The sequence below is a fragment of the Vigna unguiculata genome, chromosome 10 (assembly GCF_004118075.2).
Source record: "Vigna unguiculata cultivar IT97K-499-35 chromosome 10, ASM411807v1, whole genome shotgun sequence".
Lineage (NCBI taxonomy): Eukaryota > Viridiplantae > Streptophyta > Magnoliopsida > Fabales > Fabaceae > Vigna > Vigna unguiculata.
This window is the reverse complement of record NC_040288.1, coordinates 31,938,027-31,965,615: the sequence shown is the minus strand read 5'-3', so window position 1 is coordinate 31,965,615 and position 27,589 is coordinate 31,938,027. Positions and strand designations below refer to the sequence as shown.

At 31.4% G+C, this 27,589-nt stretch overlaps 2 protein-coding genes across 6 annotated transcripts; both read right to left on the bottom strand.

Moving 5' to 3' along the window:
* Nucleotides 1-211: 211 nt before the first annotated feature.
* On the bottom strand, nt 212-3,883 carry LOC114165040 (probable phosphopantothenoylcysteine decarboxylase). 3 transcript variants are annotated; one of them, XM_028049669.1, is made up of 3 exons: nt 3,686-3,883; nt 1,880-2,296; nt 212-976 (listed from the first exon to the last, which is right to left on the bottom strand). In XM_028049669.1, exons 2-3 carry the CDS (start codon nt 2,222-2,224, stop codon nt 686-688), a joined length of 636 nt encoding a protein of 211 aa, XP_027905470.1. In that variant the 5' UTR covers nt 2,225-2,296; nt 3,686-3,883; the 3' UTR covers nt 212-685. The 3 variants fall into 3 exon arrangements, with proteins under 3 accessions (XP_027905470.1, XP_027905472.1, XP_027905471.1); XM_028049671.1 differs by having other exon boundaries at nt 1,880-2,247; nt 3,686-3,848; XM_028049670.1 differs by having other exon boundaries at nt 1,880-2,311; nt 3,686-3,835.
* A 4,095-nt stretch (nt 3,884-7,978) lies between these two features.
* Nucleotides 7,979-25,902, bottom strand: LOC114166697 (putative acyl-activating enzyme 19). Of its 3 annotated transcripts, XM_028051468.1 has the most exons (17): nt 25,520-25,902; nt 24,174-24,677; nt 18,570-18,766; nt 18,162-18,365; nt 17,092-17,814; nt 15,879-16,528; nt 14,283-14,358; nt 14,113-14,199; nt 13,181-13,224; nt 11,573-11,681; nt 11,430-11,489; nt 10,487-10,568; nt 10,316-10,380; nt 10,168-10,227; nt 9,790-9,834; nt 8,605-8,714; nt 7,979-8,343 (listed from the first exon to the last, which is right to left on the bottom strand). In XM_028051468.1, exons 1-17 carry the CDS (start codon nt 25,875-25,877, stop codon nt 8,106-8,108), a joined length of 3,612 nt encoding a protein of 1,203 aa, XP_027907269.1. In that variant the 5' UTR covers nt 25,878-25,902; the 3' UTR covers nt 7,979-8,105. The 3 variants fall into 3 exon arrangements, with proteins under 3 accessions (XP_027907269.1, XP_027907270.1, XP_027907271.1); XM_028051469.1 differs by lacking the exon at nt 9,790-9,834; XM_028051470.1 differs by lacking the exons at nt 15,879-16,528; nt 17,092-17,814 and having other exon boundaries at nt 14,283-14,345.
* Nucleotides 25,903-27,589: the final 1,687 nt, after the last annotated feature.

Sequence of the window (27,589 nt, the reverse complement as noted above, 5' to 3'; positions counted from 1 at the left end):
TTGACATATCATCATTTTACCTACTGTGTGTTAAGGAGTATAAAGATGAAAACAAAGATAACATTTTTCAAAATATTTTACCTAAAAAATCTCAAACAATGATATTCCAAGAGTAAATATTTTACCCATTTAGGAAATTTCAATAATTGCTATGGAAAAACCACTCTGCATTCTATTTTTATAGATGTTACATTTCATGAAAACTCATTGGTTATTAAAAGGTTGGCATTATGTGCAATCTGCATAAAATGTTCTGATTTTTTTTTTCTCTGCATAAGAAAGTTCAGATGGTCCTCTGATTAAGGAGATGAACATGGACCAATATTGATACATAAAGGAATCTGCAGCACAATCCCTCTGCAATAAAAAATACGACAAAACTTTGATACAGTTTTTCATGTGCATTTGATGTTGTTCTCTAATCAGAATTAGACATTTATCTCAATAAACAATGTTCACTTGATGTAAACTTTTTTGCTTTCCAAATTACTGAGATAAAACTCTGTTTCTAATCGGAGAACAACATTAAAAAGCACCGAAAGATGAAAACATCTAAGTTTTGTCCCAAATAATACACACCACCTATGATCAGACTAGATGTAAGAGAAATAGAAATGCAATAAAAGAAAGGGGCCAAGACATGTCCTAGGAAGCCATTGATACTTGTTTTCAATTGTGAACGTTGTCAGATATCACCATTACCTTGCTGAGCCTTTGACTCATAGAAGAGCCTTACAGTTGAGTAAATGGTAGAGGGTTCAGCCATGGCACCATTGCCATAATCTCCACAAGCTAACCTCTTTGTAACAGGTGGAATGAGAGAAATCCCAAGCTCATCAATGGCGATGAGATGCCGCTCGGTGAAAGGATTGTTCCACATAAGAGTGTTCATGGCTGGTGCAACAAAAAACGGCTTGCTGTAGTCCCAAGCTCGCACAATGCATGTCAGTAGATTGTCACACAACCCTCCAGCAATCTACAGCAACATATATTCAACTTTAACAGAAACTCATTTGAACCCTTTAAAATATGTACACACAAAACTGAACACCAACAGATGGAAAGAAAAACACATCCTTTGTTGAACTTGCCTGCACGGTGTCATAGACTAGGTATGTCATAGACATGCCAGTTTGTTTAATCTATTTGGAGAAATATAAGCTATAACTTCAACTTGTTGTGACCATGTAGAAAAGACAATGTACCACCATTTTGTATACTATATGCTCAGAAGAACTCATTTATAACTTATTTAGGCTTTATCTTATGACATAAGCATTTGTGCAAATGTCTAGGAAAGAAAATGAAATAGATTATATAAGTAATTGGATTAAATATGTTTTTAGTCTTTAAACTATGTTTTTAGTCCTTAAACTTGGACGCGAAATTGAAATTCGTTATTGTCCCAAACTTTGATATATTTTGGTTTTCAAACTTCAAAAACGAATGAATATATAATCCTTTTAATCCAACTACATTAAATTTTTTTGACATGTCAAACATGTTTTATAATGAAGTGAGTTGTTTACACCGTTTTAATTAGTTCTAGATCAAATGTTAACCTGGAATACCGTTTAAGAAGCCCATAAAAATTTAATGCCATTAGGTTAAAAGGACTATACCCATTCATTTTTAAAATTTTGGGACCCAATTCTATCAAAGTTTGAAATAGGTACTAATTCCAATTTCGCGTCCAAGTTAAGAGACTAAAAACATATTTAACCCTTCGTAATTTATGCAGGGTAGCTATTGAAAGCAGTTTATAAGTTGCAACTTTTCTGCAAACAGCGTAATCATATTTTCTCTTCAATTGTAGAAACGACCAAAGCATTTATTCAATAAGCACTTGAGTTGTTTACCGAATAACATTCTTAATTACCTTGCCAAGGGTGTTTGCTGATAATGGAGCAATGACCATGATATCAGCCCATTTGCGAAGCTCAATGTGAAGCACATTATCACCAAGTTTCATCCAACTAGACCATTCATTGTCATCAGTGTATAAAGTTACATCCTTTGGCATTGAAGCTCTATCAATGAAATGCAAAGATGCACTTGTGGCAACTGCTCTTACATCAGCCCATTCAGAGAAACAATGACAAAGATTTGCAAATTTTACAGCAGCAACACTCCCACTAGCAGCAAGCAGAATCCGGGGCCTCCTTGGTGCAGCATCCACAACCATTGTTTCTCCCTCACCACTTGCAGGTTTTGAACCGGCCATCACCCAAAACCTTCCACAATGATCTTAAATTTCCATCATTCAAACACGAGTTTCAGCTCACTCTTTAAAAACCTTCAAATTGGTAGACTAAAACCCCTTTAGAGGACAGTTTATAGTTACTAAACATTTGAATCAGATTGATGTAAAAGGAAAAAAAAAAAGATCCTTAGTTATTGAACTAAAACTCACATATACATGCATCTAAAGTTTACTCTAACCATAGCCATACACAGCTAGCTTAACACCAATGAGAACATCTACCTCAAAAGTACTATATTCCTGTTGATAAAGTCTTTATGATAATTTTTTCTGTAAATACACACTGAAAAGAAAAGAAAGGTAAACTGAATTAAGTTTCTCTCATAAGCTTAAATTAATATATGCTCTTCAACTTTTCCAGAAGCTCTTAATTCAATCTCTCTAAAATCTGAGGTGAATTGGTTAATTTTAACTTGCTAAGAAATTTGGTTATTTTGCTTTGGTGCTTCCCTTAGAAAGAAATATATTATATCACAACTAAAGGTCAGTATCCTAAGAAAAAGTGTTTAATTCTAAGAAATGGTAAGACTAAATTCTTTTACCCTCAAAACAATTAAAAATCAACCTACACTAGAGATCACCCCATATTGTTCCTATAGTAATAAAAAGCTTTACCACTTAGTTCATATACTTAAACATATCCCATTCTAGTCCCTGTACACATTACTTATAATCATTTTTAGTCTTTATTCTTATAATCTTTAATCCTTTTTAGTCCCTAGAAAAGAAAAACTAGAAGTGATTAAAAATTACTTATGTCTAAACAAAAACGATTTTTTTTTTGTTTAATATTGAAACCAAGAATGTAAAGATTTTACAATCATAGAAATCAAACATGTAATTAAACCATTATTATTAAAATCAACAATTTTACACTTCATGAACATCATGATTGAATGAAAAAAATAACAAATTAACCTTTTCCGTATATTCCAATTAAACTTACTTTAAATTATGATCACATTTACAAGTGTATACACTGTCAGGTACAGTATCCAAGGTAAAATCCAACACATCAGAGTTCAGCATTACAAATTCATTAATTATCTACATAATGCATTCCCTTCCCCCAAAACAAGAACCCTAGAGAGATTTCCTGCTTTAACAATCACAAATCACTCAAATAGAACAAAGCAGATTTTACAAAGAGGCCTAATTTGAACAGTGAATTCAAATTCGCAGAAGAAAGAGGAACAGTAGTGTCGAACAGAATCCTCCTAAATTGAACAAACATGTTCTAAAATCTGTTCACGGAAAAGTACAATTTCTATTCCCAGGAAACCCCACCATAGATTCGATCTACATTTTATTGAAAAAAAATATATTGGCAAAGGAAGATGAAGAAAATGTAAACAACAAAAGAAAGAGTAAGAAGAACATAACAAAGAGTGAAAGTAAAAGGAAAGAAGAAGTGGAACTAACCTAACGAAGTGAGGATGATTTCCCTGACAACACAACAAAACAACCTCAGCAACAAACTGACGCCGACAACACAGTCCGTTTGTTTCCTGTTAGTGTTTGTCCTGTCAGTATTCGAAAACAGATCCCGCTGAGGAGCTCACACCGTAAGATCTATTTATTTTCAATAAGAAAGAAGGAAGTGGATGGGAAAATAATTTTCTTACCAATTCATGTTGATTAATTTTTTATGAATATAGACCACTTTTATTTTTAAAGCATAATATTATATTTAATTATAGGAACTAAAGTATATATTCAATAGTCAATAAAGCAGTTAAAATCTTGAAAGGATATTGATTTTAATTTAATTTGAACAATTTAAAAAAAAAAAAGCTTTTACAAGAAAAAAAAAAGGAAAAATATAAATTCTTTCATAAGTTAAAGTTACTTGATAGTTTTATAGAATATATAACAAACTATTTACAAATTAATTTGTTCAAAAAAATTTATTATATGATAAATTTATTTTATTTTACTTCATATTTTGTACTACTAAATTTTTTATAGAGTAATTTATCGAAACATGTTTATCATTTGTTTATGTTAACTTTATATTAACTTTATGTTATCAGTCAAAATATATGCACGCTTGTGTGTTATTTTTTTTTGTTAAAATACTTTTTTGTCTCAATTTTTGTCAATTTTTTTCAAATAAGTCCTAATTTTGGTTTTGTATTCAAATAGGTCCTAATTTTCGTCAATTTTGTTCAATTGGGTCCTTTTTTGCTAATACCGTTTAAATCATTAACGACCATGAACAATGACGTGTCATTTTGTGATTTTTTTGAATTTTAATTTTAATTTTTTTGATTATTTTTTGATTTTTTTAAATGTACACGTGTCAACCCTGTAGCATGTCACGCGTCACTTTGTGTTTTTTTGAATTTTTTTATTTTTTTATTTTTTTGAATTTTTTTTGAATTTTTTTGAATGTCCACGTGTCAACCTAGTAGCGTGCCACATATTAAAGTCAATGTTCTATATTCAATTTGGTCCCTATATTTGTTATTTTTGTTCAATTGAGTCCCAATTTTGGTTAAAATTAACCAATTTGGTCCCTCTTCAAATTGAAGCTAAATTTAATTTTTATATTAAAATTTAAATTTTTTATTAAATATTTTTATATAATATATTAAAATTCACATCATTCTAACTTTGATATAAAAATTAAATTTGATCACATCTTCGATAGGGACCAAATTGGTTAATGTTAACCAAAATTGAGACTAAATTGAACAAAAATAACAAATATAAGGACCAAATTGAATATATAACATTAACTTTGACACGTGACACGCTACTGTGTTGACACGTGGACATTTAAAAAAATATTTTAAAAAATTTTAAAAAATTCAAAAAAAATTCAAAAAAAAATTCAAAAAAATTCAAAAAAATTCAAAAAAATTTAAAAAAACCACGAAGTGACACGTAACACGCTACTGGGTTGATACGTGTACATTTAAAAAATTTAAAATAAAAAACTTAAAAAAAAGATTCAAAAAAACCATGAAGTGACACGTGGCAGTTATTGTTCAGTGCCGTTAATGATTTAAACGGTGTTAGCAAAAAAGGACCACTCTGAACAAAATTGACGAAAATTAGAACCTATTTTAACACAAAACCAAAAATAGGACTTATTTGAAAAAAATGTGATGAAAATTGGGACAAAAAGGTATTTTAACCTCTTTTTTTTCTATTATAGTAAAATTTATTAAATTAAAAAATGAATTTTGTTAAAAATAATTATAGAAACAAATAGTTTGTATAATTTTTTAATATATAAATACTTTTTTATTATAAATAATTATGTAAATTATAATATTTTTATTATAATTAATTCTTTAAATTTTAAAAAGTGGTTATTAAAAGTAAATTAAAGAATAAATATGGACAAAAAAAATCTACGTATAAATTATCACAATTTTAAAATAACTTACTATACTTATTCATATTAAAATTCTCACTATATTAATGATCCATACTTAATGATAAATATATAAATATTTTATAACGATTCATAATAAAACATATTTTATTTCACTAATACAATTTTTTTCTTAGAAATGATAGACTTTATATTTAGAGTTGTTACTTTTAAGAGACCTATGTAAATATAAATTTAAAAATACAACAGACAGATACATTAAAAGATATAGTAATATAATTTCCTACATAAATTATAAATATAATATCCATTCATACACAACATATTGTAATAGTTTTTATGTTGCAGCTAAGTGGTCATAATTAGAGATGAAAACAATAAAGAAAATATTTTAAAAAATAGTGAAATGTCAATAATAAAATAAGTTATTGAAATATGAATTAAAATATGAATTAAAATCACTTCACAATTCAACTGCAAAAAATTCAAATTCAAATATTGTGATACCTCTTTTTCCTTTTCCATATACTCTCTTTCTCTCTCTGCTACCATTTTCACATAACAACACACTCCATTCTCACTCTACATTTCTCATTTCTTCCCTTTTTGTTTCCATTTGCCTTCTCTCTAACCAGAGAACTTGAGCTTCCATTCTGATCCATCCTCCATTTCTGTTGCAGCAAGCAAACCTGAGACCAGAACAGATACCTTTCCCCCAACTGAGTTTCCTTCTCATCCATGTAAGTCAACTTCAGTTTCCCCAATTCTCTTCAAATTTCAAAATTTTGGAGCTCCATTCTTACCAAATCGAATTAGGGTCCTATTCTCACTCTAAGTTTATGCATTCCAGTTCCTTTATGCAATTGAGGTGCCCCCTTGTTGAAAGTATTCGTGCTAATTGGTGATTTCTAGAGGTAAGGAAAACTGACTATTTTGCTTAAAATTTCGTATAGAATTATCCCTGATGACTTTGATTGCATGAATTTGTGTTTGTTTGATGTTTGGATCACTTGTTTGTGCTGAATTGGGATTGTTGGTATAAATTTCATGGCTCTGCATGTGAAAACAGATTGGAAATCTGTTGTTTTCGCCTAAGCGAGTAGTTCTCGCATGAGCGAAAACACTAGAAACTCACCTCTGTCCCTGTGCGAGTTCTCGTCTAGGCGAGCTGGGTTCGCTTGAACGAGAGACACTCTCGTATAAGCGAAACAACTTAGCCTGAGCGAGAATTCACTCAGATTTTTAATTTCCCACTGTTTGGAGCCTCGCTTAGGCGAGAATGACCCGCCTAAGCGAGATAGTCTTTCGCCTGGGCTAGATCTTCTAGCTTGAGCGAGAACCACTGTAGTTGAGTGTTTAATTCTCTGTTTTAATAGATGAAATTATATGTTTGAATGTGAAAATGTGCAATTAGCATATTATATGCTTGGATTGTTGTTACTAATAACATGAGTGGTGGAATTTTATGAATTTGGATTATGAGGAGATGTGGTTGAACTAGAATTTCAAAGGAAATTCAAAAGAGTATGTTAATGTGTGTAAAGACATGAGGACTCTTGATTGGTTGGTATCCTGAAACTCCAATAATCATTCACGCTCAGATAGAGCATAATGGATTATGTAGTGAGGAGTAGCAGGAGATCCTAGTCTTTGAACTTGATCTGTCTTAGACACAAAGGTGACTTACCCTGGGAGTGGTCAGGTGATAACCCCTTGAGCCCAAACTCTCAAAGTTTGGGGACCGTCACAGGAGCACGCCACCAAGAGATCTAATGTCGCTTACATAATCCGGATATTGAGTTTAGAGTCATGTGTCTGTGCTGTGTTGTGGTGGTTTTAAATAATTCTGATGAATGTAGAATACTTGCTTGATATTCATAAATGAACTGTATGATTTCTATTATTTAAGTTAGTTTATCCTTCTTGTCTGCGTTTGTTCTCCTTGTGTATGTTCTCTTTTGCAATGATCACCTACTAATTGTGTGAGTAGAGAAAGATCCAAGCGAAGACACTCCCCTCTTAGACAGGAGTTGACTCGTGGCTAGGGATGTCTAGCCGTAGTTCTTATTCATGCTTTGGGATAAAGTTATTTTTGATGTACACGTTGACTCTTCTTTATAATAAACTGTACATATATAAATACATTTCATCCTCTTACAATTTTTAAAATATTTCATCTAAACACATGATATTTTTTATTATAATATTTTTTTTCTATATTGAAATGGCAACAATTTGATACACTGCGATGTCAAGTAAACAAAATTCTTATATTAAGCAAGAAAATTGATCATGAAATAAAATCTTATGCTGAATGTATTTATACCAGCATAATCAGCCTTCAATAACTTTTTTTATTTATTCTTTCATTTTTATCACTAGAGAACTGTAGATTAAACACGTCTAACTTAGGTTAAAACTTTTGAATACATTTCAGACTTTAAACACAGAATCAATCCACCTACACAGTGCACCAAATTTAAAATATACAAACTTTTAAGTTTCATGTTGTTTTGGAATTTCAAGGGCAATACAATGCAAGTAGTCATCTCGACAACCAACAAAAATCCGACCACCAATCATTAAAGGTGAAGAGAATATATCCCCTGCCAAGTTTAGCCTTGCAAATTCTTCCACATAGCTTCTTTGTTGATAAGCATCTTTGGAGGAATTAGTATTCATGTTCACTCGAAGAAGGTGTATGCCTCCAGAACTGGAACAAATGCAAATTAACCTGAAAAAGTTTGTAAATATAAGATTGAAGTTGATAGCTGGTATGGTATAGCACACTTTCTCTTCTAGTTTAAAGATGTCTTCGAGTCAATTTTTTCATAAGTACTTAACTTTTTTATGAAAAAATGATACAAGTTTTCTTGTGTTAGTTTACTTGCATTTAAATTAATTTTAACTTATGAAATTCTTCTTATTATTTTCTTCTCCTGAAAGTACTTATGTACAAGTTTATCAAAATTGACCCTAAGAAGACCAAGTTAACCTGTCCGAGGAATTGGAAGCATCAGACTCCAGCAGCAAGTGCTCGTCGACATAAGCAGATGCTGTAATTGGATGTCCAACATTGTATTCCCATAGTAGGTCCCCCTCCTCCTGATGATAATCCAACATATGGAACAAAATAAATATTAATCTAAACAATTCATTTTGAACACTGCACATACTTACTTTCTCCCAGAATACCCATTAACACAATAAGTGAGAATAATTTCTTCAGTATGTGGTCATACGTGAAAGGACACCTCCCAATTATATTTTTTCGGTAAGCATAAATCTTAGAATCTAAACCAGAACCATATGCTTAGTGAACCCTGAAATTTGGACCAACACAATATAACACATTCTTATATGGGACAATGATTTGATATCATTTTTGTAGAAGAAATTCATCTTATTTCAAGTCTTACACAAGAAAACTTCTACAAAGTTTGGCATATTATTGAAAATAAGAAAATGCAAATTCAAAATAGTTGCGTTCTAGGACAATTTATGAGTGCTTTAAAGTGGTAGGTAGGTATAGAATAGATGTATGTCCAGTACACACTGAAAAATTCATTTTTTAAACATGCACATTTAAGGCATTGTATAATACTTTGAGGAGGGACTAGAATGCACAACGGTTGTTAGCAGTACAAAATTTCAAGTTATTTTTTCGCCTCATTTACCGAAAACACAAGGCGTATTAATATGTTAGACTATTTGTGACCATTGATCTGAGATGATTTGTGAGGATTGTGTGTATTTAATTTACGTGTTTTGTGAAGATTTATGATGATTGATAGGAAAAGTTTTGAAAGAGAGAATAAAGTGGTGGATTTGTGGGAATTGTTAGATAAATTACTAATTTACCACTATATTCAATATTTGTTTTTTTAAAACAATTATATTCATTAAACTTTTCTTTAACTGTTTTATAAATATTATTGGAAATTAATAAATAATATTTTTAAATCACACTACAAATCAATCCTCCACTTTCCACACCCCTAACCAAACAAAGCTACAAGCTATGAAACACAACTCGATAAATGAGAGTATTATCAGAAAGGGAAAGGGGATGGATAAAAAAAATTCTAATAGCAATCAACCAATAAACTGATACATATTCAGCAATTAACACCCGCCAAAATGCAATAAAAAGGAAACAAGGTTATCTGTCAGTTCTCACCAGTTTGAATGAGTATACACTACCGCTTCTGGAGCATACAAGCACCTAAGGTGGAATAAATAAAACAATTACTAATACAAATAAATCTTTCGTTGGTTATTTAGTGAGATGGTAATATGTTTCACCTGTAATTCTAATATTTGTATATTAATATGGAGGAATTTTCTTAAAAATACAAATATCACTTACTTGGATGCACTACAGGTAAACTAACTGAGTGAATACATTTCCACATTAGTTATTACTATAGTGTATTTTAAACAGAAAGCAGCATAAACTTTCACAATCTTTTAGTGATCTTGAAAAAAGGATGTAACGAGGCAACTGGAAAAGAATTAAGTAAATGACTACGTAAAATCCATGAAGAGATAGATCTACCTCATCAGGAAGAACAGAAGGTATGCATGACCCAGCAAATATTGGACCATCAGTTGTTTTCTGAGAAAAATTCAGGAACAAATCAGGTTAAAATTACTTCCATCCGGGAGTTAAGGATTGCAACCCTAACGTGATCCATATTTCATACCTTCCAAACAATGGAGCCATTTGGACTCAATGCAAAAACATGACCATCCACCAAGCAACATATCACTAGAAGAAACAGGAAAAAAAATACTGCTATAAGGAAAAAATACAGGACATAAATAGTTAGAAGGGCGTATAACACATAATCAAAAGGCAATGTAACAATACATACCAGTTCCATTGTGGGCGACTGCAAGAGAACCAAACACAGGAACTTCTAATTCATTTAGCCACAAAATAGTAAAAGGAGAAGCCTGAATTCAGAAAAGGATTATTTAAGTATGACTTATGCCAATAGTTCTGACTTGAACATGTTTGCAACTTCATTATTCAGCAACACTAACAGATTTATGCACTTAATCCTCAAACTTCAAACCAAGGATTGATCTCTTGGGTCAATACTGAGCAACTTCAATCATTTACTTTTTATACCTTTTTCACGTCCATGCCAATTCAAACAATCACCAAAGATGTCGGTAGAAAAGCAGTTTCATGAAAAATAACTAAGAAAAAGCAAACATGTGTGCCTATTTATACTAGATTTGTCATGAATCGAGTGTGAAATGGCTCAAGTTGTGAACAGCAGGCAGGCAACAAATCCTAAATCATAATAACTCCAAATGTTTAACATTAGTGTAACTGTCTAACTCCTTGTCATCCTGTCAGAGGTATGCAAAGAGGCTTTGGTAGACTTCATTTGGCCTGTACTTTTAGTTGACACTTGAAAAGACCTCTATATTCTGCTAATTTAATACTATCACGAAAAAAAATAATACTTCTTTTCTTTTTCTCTTTGTTCTTTCCTCTATGAGACATCAATAATTGTCAGTTTGCAAGATAAAACATTAAGTATAAAACTCTCTGCTTCCTCTTGTTCCTTTTATTCTTTTTAGGTTCATTCTTCTATGATTACATAGTTTATTTACCATCAAATGGACACCTTTGAATCTAAATGGAAAGAATTGGCCATTTCTACAAAATATTTCCATAAGAAACTAAATCCAAAGGATGAAATTTGCACATCCAGAAACAAAGCAGTGCATATAAATACAGAATTGAAGCTCCGATAACGAAATACATGTACATGTATTTAATGGATTTATAAATTCACATACCGATATTGATATAGCTGTGATACGACCACCAGTGGACGCCACATAAAGCAAGTCACGAGCCTTCACAAAAATTAGTAAGAACTCAATAGTAATATTTAATTAAACAATATGTATGTATTATTTCATTTACAAGGGAAACTCACCTCATCAATTGCAGGTGACCCATATATACTGCCTCCACATGGTAGCTTGAACACACAGCAATGCTTTTTGTAATCAAGAGCATATAAGTTACGATCATGTGAGCCACACCTATATAAACATCAAAGCATGCTGGAAACTTAAATAATTTCCAATCAAGCTACATGTTACATACCTTTTCAACATGTATGAGAGCCTTCTGACACACTAATAGATTCTTTGAACATGAACTCTACAGGGAGAAGTTCCACCCTTGCTTCTAGTCTAATAGTTAACATTTTTGTGTGTGATGGTGTTAAGATTGTAAATATGGTCACCAACATGTACTTATTAGGCGGATTACTAATTTTATGAATTATATTATCAGAAAAAAATTATTAAAGGGGGAAGAAAAGTATTACAAGAGACAGTATATGATTTCTTCTAAATAGAAAAGTCAAGAAACAAGAACATGAAAAAAAAAATAGCAAAGAAAACCCCATTCAGTTTATTAATTAGAAATGAAAACACTTTCAAACAGCAATGTGTAGAGGGCATCAAAGGGAAGCACATTAGGCAGGGAATTTATTCCCACAGCGAGGAAACTCAACAACTGAGAGTCTTGAATGAAATCTTAAACCATACATCAAAATCCTTAATTTTCATATGTTTATAGAGAATCCTTCCACCCTTATGATTTTCTAGGTTTGACAATTTGTGTTGTCCTAAAGGTGTGTCAATTTTTTTCCGTGTGGATAGAATTTGGTCATCAGATAATCACCGCAGTATATTAGATTTTAGTTGAAAATAAAAAAGACATGTTTGAATGTAAATATGTAGGTTGTAAATTTCTTATAAAAACAACTCGGATGGGATGGAAATTGACAAAGGATTTAATATATCTCAGTAAAAGTCATCTAGTATCTCTAATCGATGTGCATTATCCACCACATCCCCTCACATATGAGGACTGGACATTTCCCATTCCCACTCAACCCCATCACGCTTGAGGACTAGACATCTCTAAAGTGGGATTAGTTATTTGTGAATGGTCCAATAGTGGACCTGATAGCAAGTAACAGATAGGCCTACTAAACCTCTCATTAAGATAGCCTTTGATATTATTTTAGAAAGTGGAATTTTAAGCTTAATTCAATCTCATAGAACTAGCTTGCTCACATATACATTATTATTTAGTCATATCTACTCGGTATAGAATCTCCAACAAAATAAAACTAAGAGGCCAAACTAAAAACAAATTTATCAACCTATAACAACTCCTGAATTTTAGTCTCTTTCATTCTTCTCCTCATCAAACAAAATGCCAAAAATAGTATTTTCGAAGATTGGTTTGTACAAACCAGCAGCAATCCTCTAAAGGAAGTATATTGCACATTCAGCCCACCTACAAGGGTTCTAAAAGAGAGATTACAGACTATATAACAAATTTGCATACATGACAATAATTGTGGGAAGTACCGAGTCTGAGTTGTATATAAGAGAAGACAGGGAAAATGACTGGGCACGCAATCAATCATTTGGGTAGCTATGACTTGTGAGTGGCTATTGCACACTGGAGAATATGTATAATAACACTATATAAGGAGAAGCAAGAACAGAAAACAAAATACCAGATCAATTGTCTGCGTTTGTCTACAACCGGCTGTGATTTTACCTTCAAGAGTTCAAAAACATAATAAGAGATTGACCACAAAAGAAGAGAAAAGAGGGGGGCAGGGGACTATATGAAGTCAAATGACAAACAAAGAATAACAATAGACTTATTCCTCTGTATGAACAATGAAGTCAAATAGCAACATCACATCCTCTAAAATAAAATAAAAAATTAAAAAGGAAAAAATGCCACAATGCTGTTGTGTCTTATCAGATCAGAAATGGAATTCCCTTGAAACAGACACGAGCAGAACATCCATATAAATCCATGAACACAATCTGTTAATATTCTGCTTGTTAACAAAATAATACATCAACTTATCTAAAGAAATGAAGAAACTCAGTCATATTTTTTTTCCACACAAATACTCCCAGAATGAAAATTTTGAAGAATCAAATATTATCTGGTTATTTCACTCAAGACTTTGTCTGATCAAAGTGAAAGGTTTTAACTGGATACCCAAAATTTAGCAATCCAAACATTGTTGTCTTCATCATGAACAAACTAGCATTTACATAAATGGCTTGCATCTCTAAGACACCCCATCTCACAAGATCCCTAAGGAGACATGGAAATTGATGACCTACTTTTACTATGCTGAGAAATTCAGTTTTATTTAAAAAAAAATGGGGTCACAAGGAGGCTTTAGTAATGTTTATGCTGTTAGGTGAGTGGTATAAATGACTTTACCACATCTAAAACAAGTAATGAAGCATGGACACTAACACTCCAAGTGTCAAAGTGTCAGATGTTTCTAAGACTGAAGCCTCCTTAACATATTAGTAATCTCTTCTATTGTGATTAAAAAAGAAAAAGAGATTTCATAAAAGAAAGACACCATAACCACAAACAAGAAAGGATAGAAATTTGAGCATTAGAAGAAGATACCTCACCAGAAGTTTGGAAAATCCAACAGATGTGTCCATTCAAAAAATCAAGAAAATATATTTTTCCATTGTAACAACCAACAACAACCTAGAGAAATGTCACATGTTAGAACAGATGGGTATAATCTTATAACTAATGTAACTTCATATTAACAACAAAGGAAAATCAACCTGGGAAAAATCAGAAACAATTGCTGCTGTACTTTCAATGCGCCCTTCTAGTTTGATCTCCCACTGGACAGAACCACTAAAACATTGATTAGGTACAAGCTTCGGTAGTGCTAGAAAAGAAATAGAAACCAAAATATAGTTCTAGCATCAATAGTGGATGCCACTGCTATACCTGAAGGCACTTACATTGTTAACCCTCTTTTTATATGCTACCAAGAAAATCAGCGACAATTGAAGAACATGATAAATCTAAAATGTACAGATAATTCAAGAACTGGTGTGGTTTTAGACAATAGGCAATGGGTTGTGCGGGTTAAGGGATGTTTCTAAGCAATGGGAGTGAATTTTATTAAATAGCTGGGCTTTGAAGAGAAAAAATTGGCTTGAAATTTTGGGCTTTAAGCTAGAAAAAAATTTCAAATAAGAGTTAACACCTACAAAACTCCCTATAAAAACAAATTTGCAAAGTTCTACAGGTTTTCTATAACAATGACCTTAACAAAATTTTAAGAAACATATCTCTTAATAGTTACAACAACCAGTTAATTCATATGAAAACAAATTATGAGCCTCACAATGTTTATAGTATAATTTTTTTTTCTTTTAATTTCTTATTATTTCTACATGATAGCAGTGCACATAAAGTGTTTAGTCAACTCACTCTCTTCACTTGTGTTCAAGTTGTGTCAAAGAAGTGTCTAAGCTGAAAAGAATTATTTTCTAATTATGACATGGTTGAGGAGCACAGGTCGTATCAAAGGCATTTCTGAGAAGTGTTGTATTTGAAATGTGCCAAACAAGGTACTATACTATAGTGGTGCTGGTGTTTCCTGTATTCTTGCCAATTCACGCATAACACTGCCACATTGTGCAAATTAAATTTTAGAGAGTAATAGTCAAAATTTCCAATGTTCTAGGATACTGTAGAAAGAAAACATATAATATATCAATTTTGTTCTGTCATATTGATGCTTGTTACAAAAGCTATATCATCAAGATTGTAGTTGTTTTAGTTGTGACTTGAGACATGCCCAATCGATAAACCAGTAAAATATAAACTTGAATACAAATAACCCAAAGTGCAGCAACACACATGTTCTCCAAAACAAAAATCTCCTAAAAGGAGTGTTCTCAGTCAACAAACAAACATAAAATAAAAATATAATTGCCTAACCACGTACCCTACTTTGAGAAATAATAACTGTCATTAGTTATTTTCAGTGAATAGCTACAATCACGGAGATTCTAATACATAATTAATGCAAAATTTCTGATGCAGGATAAATTACTTTTTATCAGATACACTCATTATAGTAGTCACCTCAAATCGTTCAACAAATGCTTCCTAGCCCACTAGGACCTCAAATTCAATCAGGTCCACATCATTCATCAATCTATACAAAAAGTATTTGAGTGTACAGGAAATGATCATGATGCCAAATGAAAAATTTGTCAAATATTAGATGAGAAAATGAGTTATTGCTGGTATGCAAAATTTCGTTAGAACCTGGAGATTAAACTAAAAAATGAAAAAGCAAACACAACTTTGATCAATTTTAGTTCAATAATAAGAGAAACATGAAGCTACATAATTACCTTCTAGCATTTATGCAGAGAAATTTATGAGAGTGAGATCCAATGAACAAATAAATGTGTGTGCCTTTAAACACAAGCATCGGTGAAGCATCGACACAAGATTCCATGTAAACTTTCCAAAAGTCTTTCATGTGACCTCTGTTGCCTCTTGGAATGTCTGCAAACCAAGTATTTTGGTGCATATCAATTACTTGCAGCTGTCCTTTATGCAACACCTTGTTGCATCGGTTCAATGAGAATGATAATAGTGAAGGGGAATACCATGGGAGTGATTCATCATCCCATGATGTAACATTGGTCAAACCCCTCTTTAAACGTTTAGAAGGAATAGGACCATCATTGTTATCTTTGGATGTCATCCTAGACTCAAGAGGACTAGAATTTTCAGTATGATTAGTAGAAATATGGTTATCTTGTCTGTCTGTGTTTATTTGCAAACAACAGTCCAGACTGTTATGCAAAGTGCAAGATCCTTTTTTTTGGAGAAGAGCCATGCAAAGCTTAAGAGCACTTGGATAGTAGTAAAGAAATCTCATGTCAATCCCCAAACTGTAAGCAACATGTGCAGCAGAAAGAGAGTTACCGCCCATCATAAAGAAATCATCATCAACATCACAAACCTTTTCAATCATCAAAGCATCATGAAATGCCTGTTAAAGCAATTACCAAAATCAGAATCCATAATCTTAGTAAAAGACTTTAATTGAGCAATAATAATTGAAGAAATTTCCAGAAGGAAACATGCTTTAGAGGACTCAAAGTTATTGCATGAATAGTTTAGGGTCAAGAAGTTGCATGTATACCAAAGGTTCATAAACTCATTCATCATTTGTCCTCACCATATAGATCCCAAAATGGAAAGAAATGTATATTCAGAAAAGGCACTTTCCTCAGAAAATTTTATTAGAGAGAACAGGAGTGAAGAATTCTTCAAACAAAAAAAGCTAAAGGAAAATAACCAATCATAGATGTGTATTTAATAAAATAAACATTCAAGAAAAAAAAAAAAACTGAACAAGATGACTTATAAAATATTCCTTCCTAATTCAATTAAAACAATGTAAATGTCAAATACTTTACAGCTTACACCATGGTTCAAGACCAACTATGACTATTGAGTTTACAATAAAGTTCAGTACAACATGGTCCACTAAGAAAATGTGATTTGTGTCGAGACAAATGATAATGTCATTATAAAATAATGAAATCATACCTTTTTAATAAGTTGCAAAAGATTGCCGCAATCAATGTTACCAACTTCATCTTTGACATTCTTTGTCAATAATTCTGAGCCAACCAATAACTCATAATTAACCTTACCACTAGAAGACAGGGGGAATGATTCTATGAAGAAGAAACGATTGGGAAGTACAACAGAAGGAAGTTTGTTCATCATCCAACTTCTGATTGCAGGTACTAATGATTCACCCAAGCTTTCTTTTTTCTTCAGTATGATAAAGGCTTCAACAAGCATAAGTTCTGCTTTATTATTTCGACAAACTACAGCAGCATCGTTTATATGTGGATGCTTTCTTAACAAATCTTCAACCTCTTCTAGGGCAATTCGCTGTCCGTTGATTTTTACAATGCGATCTTTTCTTCCCAAAAATACAAAGTCACCACTAGGCAACTGTTTGACTAAATCACCTGTTCTAAAGTATAATTGATCTTGGCATCCTTTAACAAAATCACCACAACTGTAACGTGGAAGCAACTTTGCAAATGCATAAGACATTTCCTTAAATTCATTGTAGTAACCCCTAAAGATGCAATGACCACCAACATATAGCTCTCCCTCATTTGATGCACCATTTTCACTAAGAAGAATCACATCACAGTTAGGAATGGGTAAACCTATTGGAACACTGGTTAGCCTTTCTTCCTTAAAAATCAATGGCATTCTCTTGCAATCAAAATATGTACAGTCACCAGAGACCTTAGTTAAAAAAATGGAAAGAAACATAAATGCATTAGCCAATGATAATTATACAAAACACTAGAAAAGTGCAATTCGACAAGCACCGTGTCAACTCCTTTCCAATTAATTACCTTAGTCTATAATATCCAACATGCATGGCTAGATAAGCATTAAATAGCAGGAACAAAGCAACACTAAAACAAGACAGCAGCCAGGAAAAATTTGAAATTACCTTGAGGCATCAAATAAAACAATGCTATATTAAATTGATGGGGAAAGAATGTCATAATGAACCAGACAGCAAATTTAAATTATGAACATTGTTGAAACAGAATATAATGTACAAGATAACCTTCTTCTCTAACCTCAGTGCTTCCATATAAATTCAAGATTGATGTCTTCGGTAATATAGTTGAAAGAATCTCCCACAAGGTCAAAGAAAAAGTTTCACCACTAAGCACAAGCAATTTCAGTGAATTTTCAACCGCCATGTTAGCATTGGTTTTCAATCCAGGAAGAATAGTCTTCATTAGTGATGGAACAGCCGTGAGCCTATTAATAAAATATGCCTGCAGAAGCAATTAATATAACAGGCAAAGTAAGGAATTCAAAGAAATATAATTTTATTACTAAGTACCAACTGATACTGTGACAGAAAAAAATAGAATACAGAATGTTTTCCAAACATGTGATATTTAAAATATAAATTTGTAATATTGTTGGATAATATTGGCAATACATAAATCAGAAAGGCACAATCAGAACTACCATACCTGCAGGAAATCTATAATAGAATACAAATTTTCTTTTAGCTCGTTGAAAGGAGGAATAACCAATACACAAGCAGTCAAAATACCACTGAGAAATTCTTGTAGGTGATCAATGAAGCTAACTGATGACTTAAACAACAACAGTTCCTGTCCATTCAGAGGATACATTCCTTGCATCCATGAAAAGCGATTAGAAAGACCTGGTAAGAATATAAAAGTAAAACAATTGTAATATACTACAATTACAATATATATAATATACATAAAAAAATATTGTTAGAACAAGTTGTCTTAAATAGATCTTATTTAAGACAACTTATTCTTTTGTATTTTTCTCAAATTGGTATTAGAGCATGTCGACCCCCTATCTGACTATCTCTATACATCAAAGAAATTGCCATCCAGTTACGTCCATGGTTTTGTCCGACCTCCGACACTTGGGTCAGGCACCTCGAGGAGCATGACCAAACCTCAATGGCTGTGCATCCATATTCTGGTTGACACACTATCAATGTCTTGACTGACCTAGGTGAGTACATCTAATGCACATCATTCCAATAGTGAAAAGCCTTTTAGACCACCATAGATCGACTCGCCAAAGTCTTCTGAGCTCATTTTGACCCTCTATTCTTTATTTTGGTATCATTTGGCAAGTCATCTAGGTTGGTCATAGTTTCTCTCTTTCACAACCGTAGGGTTGCCATCTGTTTTTTCTTTGTTGCATTAAGGGATATCTCCTCTTCTTCATGGACTCATACTATAACTTTTGACAAAGTAGATGGTCAAAACTACCGTTCTAGGTCTACCTCAGTATGTAATGCACCAATACATTCAGCAAGCCCACGTATTCATGTTGAGGACATATATGACACAAATACGTTTAGATAAGCTTAAAGTACTTATATGTAAAGTGTCATACCCTGACAATTATAAAAAGAAGTGCTTAATATATGTAGAAAGATTCCTTAGAAGTTAACACTTTTGCTTATAGGTGTACAACTAATAATCCTATTGTATAAATGTGCACCATCCTTTGGGTTAGACCTTGATCCAATAGAAGTCTTTATAGCCCATGTTGAACTCAACAACATGCCCCAATATCCACAGTACCCCTTTCACCAAAACTAGACTCAGATATAAGATTCCACTAATATATAAAACAATCACACTATAAAATCGATTTCTGTTTTCTTTTGTTTTTTAAGGCTTCTAGTTTTTTGCATCTGACAAATTTTAAAATAATAATAGCAGTAAATAGAAATAGTTTTAAATAGGTTATAAACTGAATTTTAAAATATTATTAGCAACAAATAAAATACTATAACAGTTTAAAAAATCTTAAAAAGTATAAAAATAAACATTCATATGTGTTAGAATTATTACTTCTATTTTGTATCATTAACCCTATGTATAGGGTGTAGAGTGTGGGAAACCTCCACTGCTGTATCTAATTATGCACCTAGGGTCCTAATGGAGTCTCTTAGTCTTCCATGTACTTGGATAAGTTTTTATTATAAATAGAAGAAAGTGAGAGTGGTCCCATAAGCCCACTACTCATATATTTTCAGTCTCAATCTCAAGTATATGCATCACAACAAAACATTAATTAAAATCTATAATATTAAAGAAATTATAAAAAATTAAAAAACGCATAACAGAAAAAAATTCAACTAGTTAAGCATTTCATTTCAAAATACATGATAATTTAAAATAAAAATGTATAGTTGTTCTGGTTTTGAGAATATAATTTTTGATTTGGTTTAGATTGAGAGAATATAATATAGAACAAATATCCAGATAAGAGATAACCTTAACCAATATGCTTATATATGTCAATTATCACTTCAGACTTTTTATTAAAGTTGTAGCAAAGAAAAATTATTTAAAGTGACATTCAATTCTTTACTAGAAAGTGCTTGACCAAGTGCATTTTATATCTTCTTCTCAAGGTATTCTTCTTACCTTTATAGACTTTTTTTCATTCTTTCCTACTATTTTTTTTCTTTCTATTCTTGATTTCTAAACAAATGTAATATTTTATATATGACTTTGTGAGTCAAAAAAATATCAACAACAATACCAAATTCTTCTAGTTCTAACTCAAAAATTTCCTAGTTTAGTTTATTTCAAAAGATGCTTAACAAGTTGATTATGTTCCTTCCTAAACTTTATCGGATTATTATACAAAGGAATACTAGGAAGGTGAATCAAGAGATGGTATTGCTATTTTTGTCAATTTTTTTTTTTAAATTTCTTACTCTAGATTGAGACCTCATTTATTGAAAATTTATGGAACAAAATTAATGAGTGCTCAAAAAGTCAATGAAGAATATTAAGTTGAACGATTGTTCAATTGGTGGAAAATAGAGTGAACCAAAGCATCTTCCCTTACCCAGTGAAGATAATCACGAGAATAATTCATTAAAAAGGAGGAATGGTGGTCATTTAGAGGGGCATTCAACATAGAAGAAAAAGACCATCTCAAAGCTCTTAAGTAGAATGCTTGGGTTGCCTTTTAACCTTGAAAGAAACTCCTATTATGTGAATTCTTATTTGTTTGTTGCAAATCATAATATCAATGGTTTTAATCCTCCCGGATATAATGCATTAAGGACAACTCTAATACAACAAGAGAAAGCACATATGAGAGGTTACTAAACCAATTAAATCAACTTGGAAGGAAAAAGGGGTTAACATAGACTTTGATAGATGAACGGATTCCCAAGGAAGACCTTTATTTAATTTTATGGCCACTAGTGAAGGGGTTCCTATTTTTTCAAGAGTTATTAATGCTTCATATAAAATAAAAATAAGCATTACATAGTTTACAAAATGATTGAAGTTATTAAAAAAGTAGAAGAAGAAAATTTTGTAAAAGTTATATCAAATAATGCTCCTATGTGCAAAGATTGAAGTTTCATTTCCTTAAGTTTTTTGGATACCTTGTGTTGTGCACATTATTAATCTTACCTTGAAGAACATATGTGCAACAAAGAATACAAAATGAAATGATGCCGTTTACGGGGAATGTAATTGGGTTACAAAAATTGTTGATGATGTTTCTTATATTAGGAACTTTATCATGAAAAACTCCATGACAAATTATGATGCACATTTTGCATCTCCATGAGATTGACCATTTTCAACCATTTCTCACATTCGAAGTTGTTTGCTAATGGATTGCAATGAACATCATCACTATAGCATATTCAAAATGTGTATCTTAATCTATCAGGAAGTGGTTTACGATAGAGTTCTTAACATAAGAAACATCATTAGCAATTTTTGTAATCCAACTATACTCACCACAAATGACATCAACGATATTCAAGGCAAGATTTAAATGTTTGAACAACACCACAAGGTGTCAAAAGAAATTTCGGAAATCAAACTTCAACGATATTCCATTTGCACAAAGAAGCATTATCTGATATAACTTGCACAAATTTTCTTCTCCTACTTCTTTAATAACTTTAGTCATTTTGTAGCTATGTAATGTTTATTTTTTATTTCATCAGTAGCATCAACAACTTTTAAAAACAAAAATAGGAACCCCTCACTAGTAGGCACAAAATTAATTAAAGGTCTTCTTTAGGAAGTCATCCATCTATCAAAGACTATGCTAACCCTTTTTCTGTTCGAAGCTTATTTAATTAGTTTAAGTAACCTCTCAACTTGTGTTTTCTCTTGTTGGAATAGAATTGTCGTCAATGCATTGTACCTAGACAAATAAAGCCACTATGGATATGATTTGTACCAAACAAATATGAATTCACATAATAGGGGCTTCTTGAAAGGGTATCAGAACACCCATAAGAATAAAATATTTTAGCTATGAAAGCTTTGAGATTGTTTCTATCTTCTATGTTGAATGTTATCTCTAAAGGATCACTATTCCTCCCTTTTAATAAACTATTATCATGTTTATCTTTAGTGGCTAAGAAAACGTACTTAAGTTTTACCCTATTTTCTACCAATTCAACAACTGATTTCAATTCCTCAAATATTTTTCATTGACATTTGAGCCCACACTAATCCCAATCTCATAAATTTTCAATAAATGGCTTTTACTCTAGATTAAGAACTTCGAAAAGTTTTTTAACAAAAATAACAAGACCATCAATTATTTCCCCCTTCTTTTGTTCCATTGTCTAATAAATCGAGATAAGTCTATAAAGGAGCATAATCAACTTGTTGAACAACTTATGAAATAAACTTACAATTTTTGAGTTAGAACTAGAAGAATTTGATATCGTTGTTGGCATTCTTATTAGTCACCAAGTCATAACAAATAGAACACTATATATGTGAAAAAATAAATAAATATTACAAAAGAAAAAAAAAGTAGGAAAGAATGAAAAAAATGACCTATAAAGGAAAGAAAAATACCTTAATAACAAGGAAAAAGAAAAGATAAAATGCATTTAGTCAAGTTTTATTCATGAACAATAACAGGAATAAAAGAATTGAATATCACTTGAAATCATTTTCCTTTGCTACCTCTTTAATAAAACTTTAAAAATGATTGCTACCTCTTTAATAAAAATTTAAAAAATGAAAGTTCATATATATAAGCATATTTTGTAAAGTTGTTATTGTTTATTGCCTATTTGTTCTATATTACATTCCTTCAATCTAAACAAAAAACAAAAAATATATCCCTAAACCAAAACAACTATATATTTTTATTTTAAAATTATTATGTAATTAGTGGCTCTAAATCATGTTCAACAGATGATATGTTAGAGAGCTCAATCATACGTTTAAACTGTCTGATTGGAAGGGAATAGAAGACTATCTACTAGAGACGTAATGTTGAGACTAATTAGACTGTCTAGTGAGTTATGTTGTAACTATCTTAATAGTTTTTCATTGAATGGTTTTAAGTTATTCCCTTAGCTTAGGTTTTATATGTAGAAACCGTTATGGGCATAGAAAGTATGATGTATTGTGATACCTTCCAATGATAATAGAGTGTTTTCTTTCAATCTTATTTTTGTGTATCTTGCTTTGTTACTGTTGTGAACCCAACTACAATTGGCGTTGTCTGTGGAAGGTGTTATACAAGTAGAGGACATATGGCTAGAACACTTTTGAGGTGGAATGGGAGTTTGCAATGAGTGGAGGAGACTCACACTTGACAGGAAGATTGTGAGGAATTCAAGTATGGAGTCGGTAGTCCCACCCTGAGTGAAGATACGTAAGATAGGAATATATTAGAAGAAAAACTCACAAACTCATTGTCTTATGATTTTGGGTTAATGATGGTGTCAATATAATGTATGGGTTGGTTCATACCTCATGATTTATCATATCCACATATCTCAGGTTGGGTACTAACTCTCCCAAGTATATTCGTTTGAAGAACCCAACATATACTATAATATAACCGTATTTCTAGTCAATGTGAAATTTGCAACAATAATACATTATGCATAGTGTAAACAGCCAAAACATCGAAGAGATTTGGAAACAATCAAGTGATGTTAATAATACATGCTTCTTCTCATGTGTAACAAGGATAAGAAATAATGTAACATTTTAGATAGAAAATATTGCTTTTATATGCAATAATAACAGCTACAAGAAACCACTATAGTAAGTTACCTTGTTCGGTGCCACACACTCCCTTGGGTTTTCCAGTTGATCCAGATGTGTACAACACATAGCAGAATGATCTTTGTTTTTCATTGGCACATGGCCATGCTAAATTTGTTGGACCACTACAATCTAGTAGTTTTTGGTCAATGGAGTAATTCAAAACGGGACAACTACTTGACTTTACCAGCCAATGTGATTCATCAAGCTTCTCCAAATTTCTTTTACCAAAAGAAGATTGGGATCCTATAATGAGATCAACATTTGAAGAAGAGGCAACAAACAATATCCTTTCATTTGGCCAAAACGGATCCAGAGGCAGGAAGGCTTCCCCACACCTAAGTACCGAAAGGACAGCTACAATATATTCAACAGAAGGAGGCATATAAATCCCCACTATCTTTGGCCTATACTCTTCACTTGATTCAGCCAACGCCTCTTCACTGGGCATGACAGTTTCCAAGGACTCAGGTTTCTGTACAGTTCTCTTTTCACGGTTGACACCATTGCTACCTGCAGCAGAATACAGGATGCAACCACAAACTTTTCCACATTCAGGCATATGTAAAATCTTTTAAAATACAGACATTTGGAAGTGGAATCACACATTTTCTTAACCTGGACTAACCATCAATAATTCCTTATTCACTTTTTTGTTACCATGTAGTAGGCGTGAAATATAACTGATTTTGCCGATAACTAATTTTGATTATAAGACCTGATTGGCCACCTTAGGCAGAGTTTTCCCATCCAACCACATTTTTCCATTTGCAAAAACTAAAACACAATACCTTGAATAAGAAACTCGAGTCCAGTTCTACTCCAAGCAACGTTATGTTGCTGCGTTGTTCACTTTTATAAACATTTTCATAATTTTCACAATTTTAAAAATGAAAAATAACCTACTCCCTTACTCTCCCTTCAATTTCATGGAACCAAACACATCAAACAGCACAAGAAAAACTCACACGACAAGTTCACTCAATGCTGCCATTTACAAGCAAGTAGCTTGCTTTTGGAACTGAAAACTGACTGACTGACTACCTATCTAACCGTTGCAACCCTACCGAAAGTCTCACGTTGATTAGGTGCTAGGTCTTTGTTGCCAAGGGCGGTTTTTAAATACCCTTTTCCCTTAAGTGAAGCACTATGTTCGAATAAATTCCTCCATAAACAATTCTAGAAGAAGAAAACTGAATGGGCTAATATGAGAGAACTTTACCAAAAAAACTTATATGCATAAACTAATTTTAACTCGTTTTATTTTTCTCTGTTTAAGTGTTCCTTCACAAGTTTATACACACTAGCTTACAATCTAAGTACCAAAACATTCCATCGTCGAGTGAATAACTAACCTGGAGATTGTGCAGTGATCAAGTGTGGGTCATCCCCACCAAGCAGGATAGAGCGGAGGCGTGAGCTGAGGGAACGAACCGCATCCAAGACATGAGAGTAAGTGAAGCACCGGTCCCCGTCGTAAAATGGCGGAGATATGGACTCGACGTGCTTCTCTAAGAGGGTGGCAATGTCGCCGTTGAAGTCGGTGGTGGCAGAATTTTCGCGGCGAAACTCCCGGCAAAGGTGCGCCCCGCCGGTAGCGTGAATCACTGCGATTTTGTTAGGGTTTGCGTACGCTGTTCGAAAGAATTCGTGAGAAATACAACAGAACTGTTCCTTACTCTTCTTCCCTGCGCGAGTCGTTTCATTGTTCATTGTTCATTGGTTTCATTCCCCAGTTACTGTGTGGTTTCGTTGTTTCAAGTGAAGCGGGTTAGACCTTTTATACTAAAGTGAAAAAAACTATTTCTTATCTTATAAATTTCAGTTTTTGTTTCTTTAAATAATTTTATCCGTAATTTTTTAAAATTGTTTTTATCTTATATATTTTACAAATTTCGCAATTTTATATATATATAGATAGATAGATATGTAGGTGTTTATTTTTTTATTTTACTAATTAAATATTTATGATAGATATAAAGTTTAATTGGATTAAAAAGAAATAAAATATTTATAAAATTAAATTAAAGACTTAAAATAATCATAGATCAATCTACTTTATTTTCCTGCTCTTCTTGGTCCTGTAAAAATCGCATGTAATCTCAAAATTACGGAGCATAAAATTATTGAATAAACTTAATTAAATATCAAGTTTTAATATGTACCATTTACACAATATATGTCATTAATTTTTTTAAAAAAAGTGGTCAAACTTAAAAAATAAAAGTGGTCATAAAATGATAAATTACTTTGACGGAAATTTGAATGTATTATTTCAAATTTTTAATATAGTTTGATTGTCAAACTTAGAAAATAATAAATATCTTAAATTTATTTTACACGTAAAAACAATATTTTACATTGAACTTTAAGTTGTTTACAAATTTCAATCACATGTCATATTATATCCTATCCTGTAAAAAAAATTAATAGATATGATTGTTTATTTTGGTTAGTATTTTTATTTAAAAGTTAATATATAAACTAAAATTATATTTATTAAAAATAAAAAAAAATATATCATAACAGATAAAATAATAAATAAAGAAAAAAAAATATAAATAATCGATTTTATAAGAAACTTGTAAAAATAACAATCAATTTTTAAAAATTTAAAAATTATTATATTTAAAAGATAAAATTGATATTTTAAAATATAAATACAAAATCAAAAATCCTCTTTATATATTATAGATTTGAATGCATTCATATTTAAAAATTACAATCATATTTAACCGTTATACGTATAATTGCTTATTTTGGTTAGTATTCTTATCCAATTTACATGAAGGGCTTCTCTATCAATAACTAAGTTATCGATAACTCGAAATCTTTAGAGAAATAAAAGATTCAACTGCAAAGCAAAAGTCTATATGCCCTAAGTTAAAAAGAGATTTAAGGACAATTATAAAATATATGAATATAATAATGAATAAAATAACCGAGTGTATATCTTTTATGTTAAATAATATCTTGTATTTATAGGTTTGTTGAACAAATGTTATAAACAATATATAACATAAGTAGATTCTGTTACAAAAAATAAAATTGTATATAAATATTTTAAATTCCTAATATTTCATAGTATAATATAGTTAATAATTTAAATTTCAATTAATTATAGAAATACATCGAACGTATCTACATTTTTTTTATAATATTACAAATTAAAATTAATTTAAGAATACCATTCAAATTTATATTGAAAATATAAAAACTTTCTTAAAAGGAGAATCATACAAACTATTCTCTTTACTTTAATTTTGTTAATGTTATAGTAAAAGTAGTTTTAATTTGTTATCAAAATAAAAGATTAAGACAGTCACATTGAGTATTTTTAATTTTATACAGTATTATTTTTTAGATGTTGCGCAGAGTTTCTTAATTCGTGATTGAAATATAAAACCAATAGGGAAACAGAAACA

Bases quoted from the DNA above. Each gene is read 5' to 3' on its own strand.
- LOC114165040 (XM_028049669.1), bottom strand. From the start codon at position 2,224: ATGGCCGGTTCAAAACCTGCAAGTGGTGAGGGAGAAACAATGGTTGTG. The intron at 977-1,879 runs GTAATTAAGAAT...ATGTTGCTGTAG, and splicing joins CAGCAAACACCCTTGGCAAG to ATTGCTGGAGGGTTGTGTGA.
- LOC114166697 (XM_028051468.1), bottom strand. From the start codon at position 25,877: ATGAACAATGAAACGACTCGCGCAGGGAAGAAGAGTAAGGAACAGTTC. The intron at 16,529-17,091 runs GTATGATTTCAT...TTGCTTTAACAG, and splicing joins TTTTGCAACTTATTAAAAAG to GCATTTCATGATGCTTTGAT. The intron at 10,569-11,429 runs GTATGTGAATTT...TTCTGAATTCAG, and splicing joins TCACAGCTATATCAATATCG to GCTTCTCCTTTTACTATTTT.